At 39.6% G+C, this 14,905-nt stretch overlaps 1 protein-coding gene across 1 annotated transcript in view; it reads left to right on the forward strand.

Moving 5' to 3' along the window:
- The window catches only part of ADAMTS12 (ADAM metallopeptidase with thrombospondin type 1 motif 12), a 371,922-nt gene that overhangs the window by 230,642 nt on the left and 126,375 nt on the right, over positions 1 to 14,905 (forward strand). The window contains exons 7-11 of the mRNA XM_047767431.1: positions 89 to 238; positions 8,329 to 8,472; positions 9,056 to 9,200; positions 12,754 to 12,846; positions 14,307 to 14,452. Of these exons, the coding sequence (XP_047623387.1) occupies positions 89 to 238; positions 8,329 to 8,472; positions 9,056 to 9,200; positions 12,754 to 12,846; positions 14,307 to 14,452 (678 nt within the window). The remainder of the gene's footprint in view (positions 1 to 88; positions 239 to 8,328; positions 8,473 to 9,055; positions 9,201 to 12,753; positions 12,847 to 14,306; positions 14,453 to 14,905) is intronic.

Below are 14,905 nucleotides of genomic sequence, written 5' to 3' on the forward strand. Positions count from 1 at the left end.
TGAATTAATAAGCAGCTTTTTTTTCCAGGAGGATTTTTTTTTCAGATGTGTCTTTGGGTACCTACTCATCTCTGTTCTCTGCTTTCAGAAAAGACATCTGTGCTGGTGTCAATCGCCCTTGTGAGACGCTGGGTCTATCCCACCTGTCAGGAATGTGCCAGCCTCACCGGAGTTGTAACATTAATGAAGATTCTGGACTCCCCTTGGCTTTCACAATTGCGCATGAGCTTGGACACAGGTAAAGAGCCAGGGAAACAAGATCTTATCCCCATGTTCATGCATCATTATCAGCAGAGGAGATGGAAGGCACCTTAAACAGGGTGTCAGGAGAATCAGAGTGCATTGTGGCTTGAGAATCACCCTCCTCAATCCCTGCATCCTCATCTGTAAAGTGGAGATAGGGAATCTCACACAGCCAAGATTCCACTGTCTTCTCTGCCCTGACCACTTGTACCATCTACATCACAGAATCAAAGAAGCCACCACAGTTCTCTGAATTAGAATGAGGAGAAGAGAGGCAAGACAATAAGCTTCAACTCAGTTGATTAATTCAAGCTGGCAGCTGCAGCTCAGATTCAGCCCTTAGCCTGGGAACTTCCATATGCCATGGGTGCACCCCTAAAAAGCAAAAAAAGAAAGAAAAATAAAAGAAAGTGGAGAAGACTTGCTTGATAAAAGACATTCTCAAATGCTCACTACTTGTGTTAGCAAAATAGATCCTTCATATCCTCAATTCAGCCTGAAAGAGACTCAGAGATGTGCTGAGAAGTTTCTACCAAATCAATGCTTCCCCAGTTTTCTAAGCAGTTATTAGCATTATCGTTATAATAACATGTCGCCTTTGTGAAGAAGGGAACCTAAGTAAAAAAAAAAAAAAAAAAAAGCCAAGGGCAAGTATGATTCTCGTTCCTGACTTTGGAATTTCTCCCATAAAGTTGAAAACCTATTGGTAACATTTCTTAAGCACAATTTTCCTAAATACCTGAAAACAGAGTTGTAGATTTAATTGGTGGATTATTTAACAGACTAGAAATGGGTCATTATTTGAATGAAATTTGATGTTTTGATATGTGTCTTCTAAATATCAGTTATCTGTGCTCTGATGGCTGATGGCTCTTTCTGATCACAGAGGTGCAGGGAGAGGTGGGCAGCATTGTCGTTGCACCTCCCCTCATTGTAGCAAGCCCTTCCGCCTTTGACTGAAGTAACTTCCGCAGGATTTAAAGGGCCCATGCCCATTTCTCCCCTCTTTATTTTTCTTTTTTCCCTTTTGGGAGCCATACAATAAAGACTAGGACTTTCAAAAACAATTGTAAAACTGGAAAAATAGAACGTTATTACATATGTCTAAGGAAAGGATCAGAAGAGACCTGAGAAGACCTTACGTTTACACCTTAGGTTGCTCTCTGGCATAGAAATGGCCTAATAAAACAAAAACAATAATAACAACAGCAAACCATAAGGAAGGGGAAGAATCTGATTTCCAGAGTTACCACATTATTAGATTCAAATGTCTGGTTTTCCACACACACAAAAAAATCATAATACATTAAAAAAAAAAAGTAAAGCATGGCTCATTCAAAGAAAAATAAATCAAAAGAAATTTTTCCTGAAAAGGATCTGATGGCAGATATTCTAGACAAAGACTTTAAAACAACTGCCTTAAAGATGCTTAAAGAAATATGTGGAGAAATTCAAGAAAATGATGTATGAATTAAATGTAAATTTCAATAAAGAGAGAGAATTCAAACAAACAAACAAAAAAACAAAAAGAAGTTTGGGAGTTAAAAAGTACAATCACTAAAGTGAAAAATTTTTAAAAATGGCAAATTTGTGCAGACAGAAGAAGGATTAGCAAACTTGAAGATAGGACAATGGAAATAAACATGTCTGAGGAACAGAAAAAATAATTACAGTTTTAGTGTGTGTAATAAGGCAAGAAGAGGAAATAAGAAGCACATAGACAAATTGGAAATGTAGTGTAAAATCAGCCTTAATTTCAGATAACATAATTACATATGTAGAATACACCCAGGGAATCTACACACACCCACACACACACACCCACACACACACACGTTAGTACTAATAAACTTACAAGATTCAATATAAACATACAATATCAATCATATCTCTATAGACTAACAATGAACACTGAAATTAAAAATTCAATACCTTTCACAATCACTCAGAAATGTGAAATATTTACGTATGAGTATTACATGTTGTACTAACAAAACCTGGTCAGGGTTTGTATGCTGAAAACTGCATATCCCTGAGGAAGGAATAAGAGATCAAAACAAATAGACAAACTGTGTTCATGAATTGGAAGACTAAATAAAGATGTAATTCTGCTTGAACACACACACAGATTTAACTTGATATTTGATATTACTATCAAAATTCCAGCAGAATTTTTTGAGGTATAGAAAAAATTTTTCTAAAATGTATATGGAAAGCCAAAGGAACTAGAATAAGGAAAACAATTTGAAAAAGAATAATAAAGTAGGAGAATCACCTATAATATTTCAAGGTTTATACTGCTGCAGTAATAAAGACTGTGTGGTTTGAGCAGAGGGGTAAATAGCTAGATCAATGAAACAGAACAGAGAATGCAGAAATAGTCCCAAACAAACATGCCCAACTGATTTTTTTTTTAATAAAGGTACAGAAGCAATTCAATGGAGGAAAGATAGCCTGCTCCACAAATGGTACTGGAGACAAAAATAGAAAAATATAAGGAAAGAACATCTACCTAAATCTCACACCATATGTGAAAATTATCTCACAATGGAACACAAACATAAATAAAAAACAGAAAATGAGAAAACCTTTAGAAAATAAATAGAAGAAAATTTTCAGTGTGTAGAGCTGGGAAATAATTTTTAACCTTGATGCCAAAAGAACAACCCATAAAAAGAAACAATTTAAAAATTGGACTCATGAAAATGTAAAAGTTTTGATTTAAGAGGATGAAGAGAAAGCAACAGCCTGAGAGAAATGGGTGGAATAGTGTTCCTCTCCCCACAGTTCAAATCACCCAAAACCTCAGAATGTAACTTTCTTTGGAAACAGGGTCTTTGCAGATGTAATTGGTTAAGACTTTTGAGATGAAATCACCCTAGATTTGAGGCGGGCCCTAAACCTAATGGCTGGAGAGGGATATTTGGACAGAGAGCATCACAAAGGACAGAAGAGGATGTGAAGCGGGAGGAAGAGGTTAAGAGTTGCTGCCATGAGTCAGAAAAACCTGGAGTCACAAGAAGCTAAAAGAAAGATCAGAGATTCTTCCCTGGAGAGAGAGGTACATAGTGCTGCTGACACCTTGATTTTAGACTTCTACCCTCCAGGCCTGTGAGCGAAAAAATTTCTATTATTTTAAGCCACCAAGCTTATGGTGGTTTTTATGGCAATCCTAGGAAGCAAATCCTTCATATATCCAACAGGACTTCTTTTTAAAATATATAAACATTCAACACTCAATAGTAAAAAAAAACAAATAATATAAAATGGCAAAAGATATGAAGAGATATTTCACCAGAAAGGATTACAAATGGCAAATAGGCACTCAAAAAGATATCCAACAGCTATTGGGGCAATGCAAATCAAAACCAAGATGAGATAGCACTACGTATCCATCGGAATGACTGAAAAAACAAAATCAAACAACAAACAAACAGAAGCAGTGATGATGCCAAATGTTGCCAAGGATGAGAGGACCTGAATCATTCATAAGTTGTTGGTGAGGATGTGAAATGGTGCAAGCTCTATGGGAAATCGTTTGGCAATTTTAAAAAGTAAAGCAATAATAAAACTACCATATGATCCAGCAGTTGTATTCCTGGATATTTATCTTGGAAAAAATGAAGATTTACATTCATATAAAATCCTATACATGAATTTTATAGATGTTTAATCTTAATAGTAAAAATCAGAAACAATCTACAGGTTGTTTCAACTCAACAGAGTTAAATGAACTGTGATAGATCTGTCCCATGGAATACTACTCAGCCAGAAAAAAGCAACCAGCTGTTGATACATGCAATGACTTTGATGACTCTTTGAACAGTTTTACTCAGTGAAACAGCCAATCCCCAGAGTTTACATGCTATGAGATCTCACTTACATAGTATTATTGAAACAACAAGTTATAGAAATAGACCCTCCTGAGGATCTAAGGAGGAAAGGGAGGAGAGAGGAAGTGGCTGTGGCTATAAAGTACAACATGAGGGATCCTTGTGATGCTGAAAATGTTCTATGTCTTGACTGTATCAATATCAGTATCCTAGTTGTGATATTATAGTTTTGCAAGATGCTGCCATGAGGGGAAAGTGGGTAAAGGGTACATGAGACCGCTTTGTATTATATCTTACAACTGGCAACTGAATCTATAATTATGTAATAATATGTTAATATACAATACATTAAAAGTTTAATTTTTAAAAGAAGGCATTAGTTCACAAACAAATGACCTAAATAAAACACCATCTTTTAAATGGCAAAAAAAAAAAAAATAGTTTAGGGTTGCTGATAAGAAAGGCAAAATTGGGAGGCCCATAGTGGCCTGAAAATTAAGGATTCAGCATTGTCACTGCTGTGGCATGGGTTTGACTCCTGGCCTGGGAACTCTGCATACCATGGGTGCAGCCAAAAAAAAAAAAGACAAAGTTGAAGCAAGACATATAAGCTTGAGTTTGAGTGATAGGAAAAAGCTTTGATAGCTTACAAAACCTAAGAGAAGACTTTAGGAGCATCCTTTTGCTCACAGCAAAAGATGCTTTGGAGATATTTAGTTCTTTCTTTAGGTGTATAGCTCTAACTAGCTGTGGATCAAACTGAGAAACACTGGGCAGATCAATGAAACTGCCTGCAGCTGCCCAGAAAAAGGAAAATACAATAAGCCACTAACCTAAGAAGATACGCATTATAGTTTAATAACAAAGATACTCCATTGTTTTTTAAAACTTGTTTCATCATTGGAGTTCCCATCATGGCTCAGCGGTTAATGAACCCAACTAGCATCCATGAGGAGGTGGGTTCGATCCCTGGCCTCGCTCAGTGGGTTAAGGATCTGGCGTTGCCATGAGCTGTGGTGTAGGCCCGTGGTTACAGCTCTGATTCAACCCCTAGCCTGGGAACCTCCATTATGCAGCAGGGGCGGCTCTAAAAGATAAAAACACTTGTTTCATCACTGATTGTGTAGGATGCAAAATAGAAAGTGAACTAACTTGTACTATGGCCTAAATAAATAATTTCATTTTTATTTTGAGAAAAAAACATTTTGAAATTCCACTTATGAGATGCCTGGATTATCCATACCAAAGCTGTCATCCCTTATTAGGTAAATTACCAAAAATGAACTTGCAATTTCAGCAAAAAATTAAAAAAAAAAACTCTCTCTGAGACCTAGCATCTTTTCAAGGAACAAAATTATCACAATAGAGATGAATACTTGAAATGCAATATCTACCCAATATTCCCCAATTTTCTGAATTGTGATATTTTGTTCATTTCATCCATGGAGATTTATTTGTCGCATGTACAAAATTGATATTTCCTGAATGAGTTAAAAAAGCTCATGTACATGCTTTCACGGTTCTTGTTCTCTGCTGGTTCTTCTCCACCACAAAATGAATGGTAAAAGGCAAGGAATATCCTACCAATTACTTAGCACTTAGCAGGCAATTGCATAGTTTGCTATTCCGTGTCTATAATTTCACAAGCCCATCTAACAGGACTGTAAAACAAAGGTATAGGAAAGCAGGCTAACCCAACAGCCCAGTGAGTTGTTTCAGACTGTAGTGGACTCCTTACTCCAAACTGCTCTTCGACCTCATCCTACTTGCTGGAAAGTAGCTTCCTGGAAACAAGCCTTCCATCCCTCTGACCTCTTGTGCTTTCCTTGTCCCTCATTATTCATTGACCTACTGACCCCATGTGACAGAAGTACTTCCCCTTTTAGAGAAAGTAGGTAGACATGTGCAGCAGGACATTTGATTCATAGCCCTCCTTTCCTCTCATTAGATGGGAGCACAGAGGAGTGATAAAGCTGGAGGGGGAAATGCTTCAGTGAATTAAAAAATTTAGGTGTTCCCATCGTGGCACAGCGGAAACGAATCTAACTAGGAACCATGAGGTTGCGGGTTCGATCCCTGGCCTCACTCAGTGGGTTAAGGATCCTGTGTTGCCACGAGCTCTGGTGTAGGTCGCAGATGAGGCTCAGATCTGGCATTGCTATGGCTCTGGCATAGGCCAGCGGCAACAGCTCCAATTGGACCCCTAGTCTGGGAACCTCCATATGCCCTGAGTGCGGGACTCAAAAGACAAAAGACAAAAAAAAAAAAAAAGTTTAGATGGAACAAAATGAGCTTTGGGAGAACCGATGTATTTAGAGTGTAGGTTTGAAGCCACTCTGAGTATAGGATCCAGCCATATGGCTGATTTTATTGGAATAGCCAGTGCTGGGAAAACTATTATTCATGGAGATTTTTAGACCCGTGTTTGTTTAGGATTTTTCCTAATTGTTGAACAGATGAACTTGTGGAATACTTCATGAAACTGGGTGGGACTGGACTGCAACAGCCTGGGGAGGTCTACTTGGAAAAAAAAAAGTCATTGGATTAAATTCTTTGTGGTTGTGTGGTGAGAACCTTGTAGATTGATTCTCTCTCTAACTCTTTTGTAAGTTTTATATTCAGGAAAGTGATCAGAATTTTTAATAACTTCTCTTTTTAAAATTTATTTATTTTTTTTTTCTTTTTAGGGCTGCACCCATGGCATATGGAAATTCCCAGGCTAGTGATAGAATTGGAGCTACAGCTGCTGGCCTACACCATAGCCCCAGCAACTCAGGATCCCAGCTGCATCTCTGACATACGCCACAGCTCATAGCAATGCTGGATCCCCAGTCCACTGAGTGAGGCCAGGGATCAAACCCACATCTTCATGGATACCAGTCGGATTTGACTCCGCTGCATCACGATGGGAACTCCCTAAGTTCATAACATCTTAACATGTTAAAAGTAATACAAAATAATCTCGAAATCCCCTAAAGACTGTTTTCTGCAAGAGTTGCTAATGTTGATCAGGAGATTTTATTAAAGTTGGATATGAGCTTCCTTATCAGATGGCTTGAATTTCACTAGCAGAGTAAAAGGTCATACTTTCCTTTGTTCAGATTTGGAGAGTTGAGCCGACATCTCTAGATTTTAAGTGTCCGATAAGCAGTCGCCAGTGGAGAGCATTCTTGGGGGGACCTTGGAAGGCATCTTAGGGGTGATCCCAGAGACTTGGCTTATAACCAGACGCTTGTCAGCTTGCCTCTTTCCCAGGCATCCCCTTGCTGTGGAGGTCAGTTAAGCTCTCCAGGGCCTTTCAAGGCTGTTTTATCTGGTCATCCCTGGCAGTGGAAGGTCAGGGAACAGACCAAGCGAGACATGGACAAAAGGTCTGTGGAAGATCTAGTTTTGCCACAAAGCAGCTCTGTGACTTTTGACAAATCTCAAACTCTCACCTTCCTTACTTAGAAAAGGAAAATAAGCTAGGCAATGATAAAAACTGCAATTAAAATTTTCTGTCATTTATGCCAGAAAAAAAAAGTATAAATATATGCCAGGCACCTTGCTAAGTGATTTTCAAACTATATTCCATTCAAATCTACTCCCAGAACTATGATGACAACTCCATTCTACTCAGTGAAGCTGCACAAGTTTCAATAACTCACAGATCATTAAGTGGCAGAACTGGAATTCAAATCTAAATCATCTGTCTTCAGATACCCTGCTCTTAATCATTGGACTCTCAAATTCTCCCCAGTATCTCTCATCTTGGAGGACTCATAACACTTCTAGAAAGCAATCCATTCCCTCTAAGCTTGCAGCCTTTGACAAAGCTTCCCTTAGGCTTCCCCTTTCATGCTTTCTCTTAAATTATGATGAAAAGGAAGAAGGAAGGTTTTCTTCTTTTGTGCTGTGGTTCTGTAGCAGGAGAAAGGCAGCTGGAAGCAAGATTTGCCCTCCTGACTCTGGACTCATAGAAAGGCAGTGCCAATGTGAAAGCTTTTAGCTTTCTCCCAAACGGAAGTTTTTGAATTAGCCGCTGGACTCCCAGGGTTGTATATTTGAATCAAAGTCATGCCTAAAATGTTTCCTATGCTTTTTAGTTGAGAATTAGCTATCCCCCTCCAACTTCAAAGTCCCACTTTGTAATCAGATGCTTTCTGTCCAGAGGTGGCTCTCTGCGGGTTATTTTCACCTTGGAGAAACTCCAGTTTTCTCCCTGTTTCACACCTGTCTCCTTGATGTTCTTGTGCTTTGTGTCTTCCCGCAGCTTTGGCATCCAGCACGATGGGAAGGAAAATGACTGTGAGCCGGTGGGCAGGCACCCGTACATCATGTCCCGCCAGCTCCAGTACAATCCCGCCCCCCTGACGTGGTCCAAGTGCAGCAAGGAATACATCACTCGTTTCCTGGAGTAAGTGACACATGTCTCAGGACAGCCTCCCTTGGTTGTCGGTAAACTGGAAGTCATTTGCATTTTTCCTGAGGCTTGAAAAGTGGCAGTTCCTCTCACAGGTCATAGTATCAGGGTGGTAATAATAGGAGTGGGTTTCACTTCTGCTTTCTGACCTTGAGATCTAGGTGAGCTCTGCCTCCAGCCTCAGCCTGTGATTCTGTCTCTCCATCCCCATCCCATCCTACCCTGTGGCTTGCTCCTGTCTTAAGGGGGCTCTTTATGATCCCATTGTGACTTACATCCTGAGGACCAGCAAGAACAACCAGGACAAGTCATAAGTAGTCTCTATACCCCACTGGGGGTAAGATGATTTTCTCATTTTACCACTGCTTGTATTTCCTAGATCATGTCTGAACAATGATGGGGAATGCGATTTGCATTTCCTTTTAGACAACTGTCACATTGGGCTGATAAAAACAAAGTTGTCTTGGAGGTTAGAGTAAACTAGAGGAATAGAAGTTTCTCTTGAAGGAAAGACTAGAGCTTTCATTTAGGAAGAAATCAGAAGCAACTGCTCTCATTTCTATTAATTTGTTTTCAGCCGAGGCTGGGGGTTCTGTCTTGATGACACTCCCAAAAAGAAAGGCTTGAAGTCCAAAGTCATCGCCCCTGGAGTGATCTATGATGTTCACCACCAATGCCAGCTGCAATATGGCCCCAATGCCACCTTCTGCCAGGAAGTAGAGGTAAGTGTTGGGTATCTTGGTGCCTCTGGTGGGTGTGTGCAGGCTTGAGATCCAGCATGCTAAAGCAAGGGCCAGGGAAATATTTCGAAATCTGAAGATCCAGAAATGGAAACTTTCCATTCATGGCGAGATGTCTATAGCACAGAAAGATTGAAGTTGGGGTCATTTATATTCCTTGACCCATCTCCTTGGTATCCTTTGCAACTGGGTGGTAGTGGAGAAAATTCTGTAGTGATTTTTCAAGAATCACAATGATTCACACCTGCAGACTCCATAGCAACCAACATAATCCCTAACGTTGCTCCTAAATTTTCCCTCTGGTTGAAGAGCACCATCAGATCCCATGGGAGGAATAAGATTCATTTTTAATTCATTCTTCTTCCTATTTTCAGCATTGAAATGATAAGTCAAGCCCTGACATTTAACCTCAGGGAATTTGTGGCTCTGTCCTGTCATCTTCATTCCCACAACTATGTCTTGATTCAGTCTCTATTACCTCTCCTTACTATGGTAATTACCTCCTAACTAACCTTTCTCCCATTCACATTGTTGCTCAATTTATTTCAATGAAAGCCACCTAACTGTGGCTCAGCTCTGCTCTTAGGGTTGTCACTGACCGCAGGATAAGGTCCCCACTCCTTTGCATGGCATCCCTTTGTGATCTGGATCTTCCCTACTCTCTGAATTCATCCCTTTGGGTGTGAAAGTATCAGTGTTAACAACACATAAACATGAACAAAGCAAGTCTTGTTGACCCCTGCCAGAGTCTGTGCTTTGTACTGAATACAGTGAAAAGGATGAACCCCTAGAAATGAATAAGATAAATTCTCTGACTTTGAGGAACTCATGCTCTGTTTGGGGAGGCAGACAGAGAAATTTCAATACAGTGAGATAAGTACAGAAAGAGACATATAAAAAGAGCTTTGAAAAGGAAGTAACTGCTCAGATAGAACAAGCAAGACAACAGAGAGGTAAAGTTATTGTGAACATCCCTCACCCTTGATTCTAACTGGTTAACTAATTGGTTATGCCCATTCTGCCTCCTAAATATCTCTAAAATCCACCAGTTCCTCAACAATTTCAGTGGTCCCCTGAGTGGTCTCCTTTCTAGGACTTTGACCACCTCCCCTCAACTCTGGTCCATTCCCCACACACACATGACCTTTATGAAGGAAATCTGATTGTGTACCTTTCCTCTTATAATATTTGATAGCCTCCCCATTCCTTTACAATAGAATTCAAATTCTCTAAAATGGCTTAAAAGGAGCTTCAGGATTCATCTTCTCTCTTACTCTTTTACCTTATCTCTTAAATATTATTTTAACCCTCTACTCTCTAAGCTAGAATTCTAAGCATGTGTATGTTCCACTTTATCACTAATCTTAAGTATCCTAGAATCTCTCCTTCATATTTTTGATCTCTTTATATCACTGTGTCTTGTGTAATTTCTTTCTCTTTGTCTTCCAACTCATTTGTTCTCTTTTCAGATATGTCCAGCCCTTTGTTTAACCTGTCTATTGACTTTTTAATAACACTTATACTATTATTTCACTTAAAACAAAGCCTTTTGATTATTTTCTAAATTTTCTCTGATTTTTTTTTGTGATCTCTTGTTCCTAATTCTGACTCTCAGTATGATCTCTTATTTCTTTAATCATATGTGGCATATTTATTTTTCAATTTATAGTTGCAAATTATAATGGACAATTCCAATGTCCTGAGTCTGAATGGGTCTGTTTCTCCTATTTGGGTTTTCTTCTGACTCTCACTTATTGTGTATTATTTTCCTTTTGTCTGTATTTGCAGTTATTGTGACCTCTTGGTTATGAATCTTTAGGTTAGGCTATTATTTAGGGCTTAAAAGGCTGGCGCATTCCTTCAGAGAGAACTTTCATGGCCATCCCTGGTTGGATGTTGTTTGACGAACTGCATGAGTGGCATCAGGACCAGTATGGACACAAACTCTCAGGGACGACATTTCATTACTCATTCTAAAGTCTAAACAGACAAGTTTCCTGGGTGTGTCCTAAGGTTTCTTTCAGTTCACCCTTTCCCTCAGGGGGTAGCCCTTTAGGGTTATAGCCTTGTTTGAGGAAACTTTAGCTAAGTGAGGAGAGACAATAAATCTTAAAGAGCTGTGGGTAATTGAATTTTTTAGATAGGGATAATAAATTAGATGCATAAAAGAAGAGTTGTTTATGAGAAAAAGAAAAAAGGCACTATAGGATATACGTAAAGTAGATATATATGTACAGCCTCTAGAAATGAAAAATATCATTGACTTTAAATTCAGTGGATGTAATAATAGCAAACTTGACACAGCTGAAGAGAAAATCAATCAGTTGAAGTTTAAAGCTGAGAAAGTTACTTCTCATCCTACTTGAGTATTTCTCAGAGTTGTGTGATAGAGCAGAGGCTGGCCTTTTCCTGATAGAAATCTAGCCTTTTTATATAAAAGAAAATTAAGAACCCAAAAATATGAAAGTAAAGTCAAATCATGAAGGACAGACTAGGAAGGTCCATCAACAACAATTATGAGTTGCAAAAGAGAATAGAAGTAATCAAGGAGAGGCAAGATTTAAAGAGATAAATATTAAGAATTTTCTAAAATAGTTTAAAAATATGAAATCCTATGATGAAAGATCATATTGAATCTAGAGTACAATAAGTAGTTGGAATGTTGGAAGATGCATAGATAGAAGAAAGATTAAAAGGTGAATGGAAGCAGCTGAGCCATTTCAGATGAAAGGTAAGAACTTTGTCAACCTTCCCTTGTTCCTATTGCAGAAGGCAAAATGAGAAGGAATATCCAGTTCACTCCCTGGCAGCTAAAACAAACTAGCTACTTTGAGTAATAAGTAAATAAGCTGAGATTTTTCTTTCTTTCTTTTTTTTTTTTTCTTTTCTAGGGCTGCACCTGCAGCATATGGAGGTTCCCAGTTTAGGGCCTACGCCACAGCCACAGCAACACCAGATCTGAGCGTGTCTGCGACCTACACCACAGCTCATGGCAACGCTGGATCCTCAACCCACTGAGCAAGGCCAGGGATCGAACCTGCAACCTCATGGTTCCTAGTCAAATTCGTTAACCACTGCACCACGACGGGAACTCTGAGATTTTTCTAGATGGAATGGTTTCCCTTTCTTCAGTGAGCAGGCTCAAGTTAACTACCCTGTTGTTTATAAGCAGATTGCCTTCCATTACAGTCTGGATTTGTCTTTGATGCCTAGTGTCAGAAGTTGTCTTGCCAAAGGAGTACTGGGTATTGGGCCACACATGTAGAAATGCAACTCTTGGGAAGTACGTCTTATCTCCCATCCTTACACTGCTCAGTATGGACTACAGACCACTTTTATGACTGAGACAAACTCCAAGTTAAGTGTGAACTGAGATTTCTTGAGTGATTACTTCCCATCACTCTTTCTCACCACAACAGCAGCATTTATTGTGGGTATGTGGGTGAGTGTGTGAATATTTCACCATAACTGTAGATATGTTTTTGTGCAAGTTATGCAAATACAAAAAAGTACGGTTCCACATTTGTTTTTCCAGAATGTTTGCCAGACACTATGGTGCTCAGTGAAAGGCTTTTGTCGCTCCAAGCTGGACGCTGCTGCAGATGGGACACGATGTGGTGAGAAGAAGGTGATGTGTCAGTGATGTGTCAGACTGAGGAAGAAAGGTGGCAGGTGGTGGGCTTAGTGTTGTTGGGAAGAGCCTGGGAGAAGGTGCTGGAGAGCAGCTACCTCTGGGTGAATGGAGATCATCACACAGTGAGTCCTGCCAAAGAGAAGGATTCCACTTCCACTCCTTTTGAGCCTTCACCAGAAACAAGTAGTTAGGAAAAGTGGCCCCATTCCACACTTGACTTGTAAAACATCTAGTCTGTCTTTCCCTGATGAACTTCTGTGGAGTTTGTGGGCAGTAACTTCTGCCAAGCTTATTATTAACCTTCATTTTCACCTTTTTTCCCCCTCCTTATTGGAGACTGGGAAGGACAAGCCAGTGGCATCTTCTTTCCAAAGATGCCAAATTTAGACCACTTGTTATCGTCTTTCTCATCATCTGACCTGACTGTATTTCTTAAGTCCTGCCCACCTTACTAAGCAGGAAAACCAGATACTCAAGAACTCAGAGAGGTTAGATATCCTACAGACTGCCTGGGAACTGGGTAACATGAGCTGCTCAACAAGACCATTTGGGTTTGTTGTGGGCCTAGGATTTAGGTGTTTAGTGGGCATTTTTATGCAGCTTGGGTGTGGCATGACCCATCATGAAGATTCTAGAACTTGATCAAAATACACAGTGATCAGAAATGAGGAAGAGGAGGCCGGAAGAAGAAACATACCCAATCCTCCAATAAATGTGGCCATTCCTAACAACAAACTTGCCTGTATAGTTTCCCTTTTTGTATGTTTGCTGTCCGAAATTGATAGTTATTGAAGCATTCTTTTGAAGAGGGAGAGAGCAGTTTTTTTCCTGAACCACCAGAACTGGAAATAATAGGCAGAGTTACAGGAAAGCAGAAATTTGACTTAATATTAGAAGAACGTCAACATCTTAACAACTTGTGTTTTGTGTTTTTTTGAGTGGACTTTTTGCGGGAGGATGAGTTATCTGTTGCAAACATTCAATACCCATAGAGGCTGTAAAGATGTGTTATCACAGTGCCAGTCTGCAAAATGTTTATTATGGTCAGCAGCAAGCTAACAAGCTTGTACCGGAAAGTCAATCAGTTACGTTACTGAACAACTAAGCATAGTCAGCTGATATGCTTTTCATAGTAAGACCTTTTCAATGAAGGAAGTGGTGTGTTGATGTGCATTCTGGCATGCAATCCGGTCAGTCGCACTTTAAGTAGCACTCCTGTATTCACTGCAACTAGGCACTGTAAATTTATCTTTAATTTATGAAATCCTCTATTTTTGAAACCCAGCACTCTCAGAAATTCTTTTATGAGGCTCTCTTTGTTTGTAATATCTATTGTGTGAGTGTAGGAGGCCTGCTTGCTCAGGGAGGACTAAGTTTGGACTGCTAGGGTTGCTGACTTAGCTTGCTATTGGAACCTTCTTGACACATGCATCTCCTGCCTCTTCCCTTTCCAGTGGTGCATGGCTGGCAAGTGTATCACAGTAGGCAAGAAACCAGAGAGCATTCCCGGAGGCTGGGGCCGCTGGTCACCTTGGTCCCACTGTACCAGGACCTGTGGGGCTGGAGCCCAGAGTGCAGAGAGGCTCTGCAACAACCCGGAGTAAGTCCAGCCAAAGATGTTTCTCTTCCTTCCTTGAACACTGGGAGACCAGTCATGGATGGCATGACATCAGTGACCCCAAGCCTAGTTAGGGAAACTAAGTGTGTTCCTCAAAGACAAAGGGAGCTAGAAGAAGAGTCACAGAGCATGACAAAAAAAAGCAGTTCTTTTTTGCTTGGTGCTGGATTCTTATTGGAACTTGGATGAGTAAGCTGATTCCATCATTTGGAGAAATAAGCAAAAATTTTTAAGTACAATCTATCTGAAAACCTCTAGGAGATTATGCAGTTAAATCCTTCTCAATAACCCCATTCTATCAGTGGGGATTAGTTAGCACTGATGAGCTTATAGCTTTCTTTCCATCACAATGAATGTATAATTCTATAAAAATATTTTTCTTCCCTTAGGTAACTAATCAAATAACTGGGCACATTTTTTGAGGATAATTATTTC

This window comes from Phacochoerus africanus, chromosome 1 (genome assembly GCF_016906955.1).
Source record: "Phacochoerus africanus isolate WHEZ1 chromosome 1, ROS_Pafr_v1, whole genome shotgun sequence".
NCBI lineage: Eukaryota > Metazoa > Chordata > Mammalia > Artiodactyla > Suidae > Phacochoerus > Phacochoerus africanus.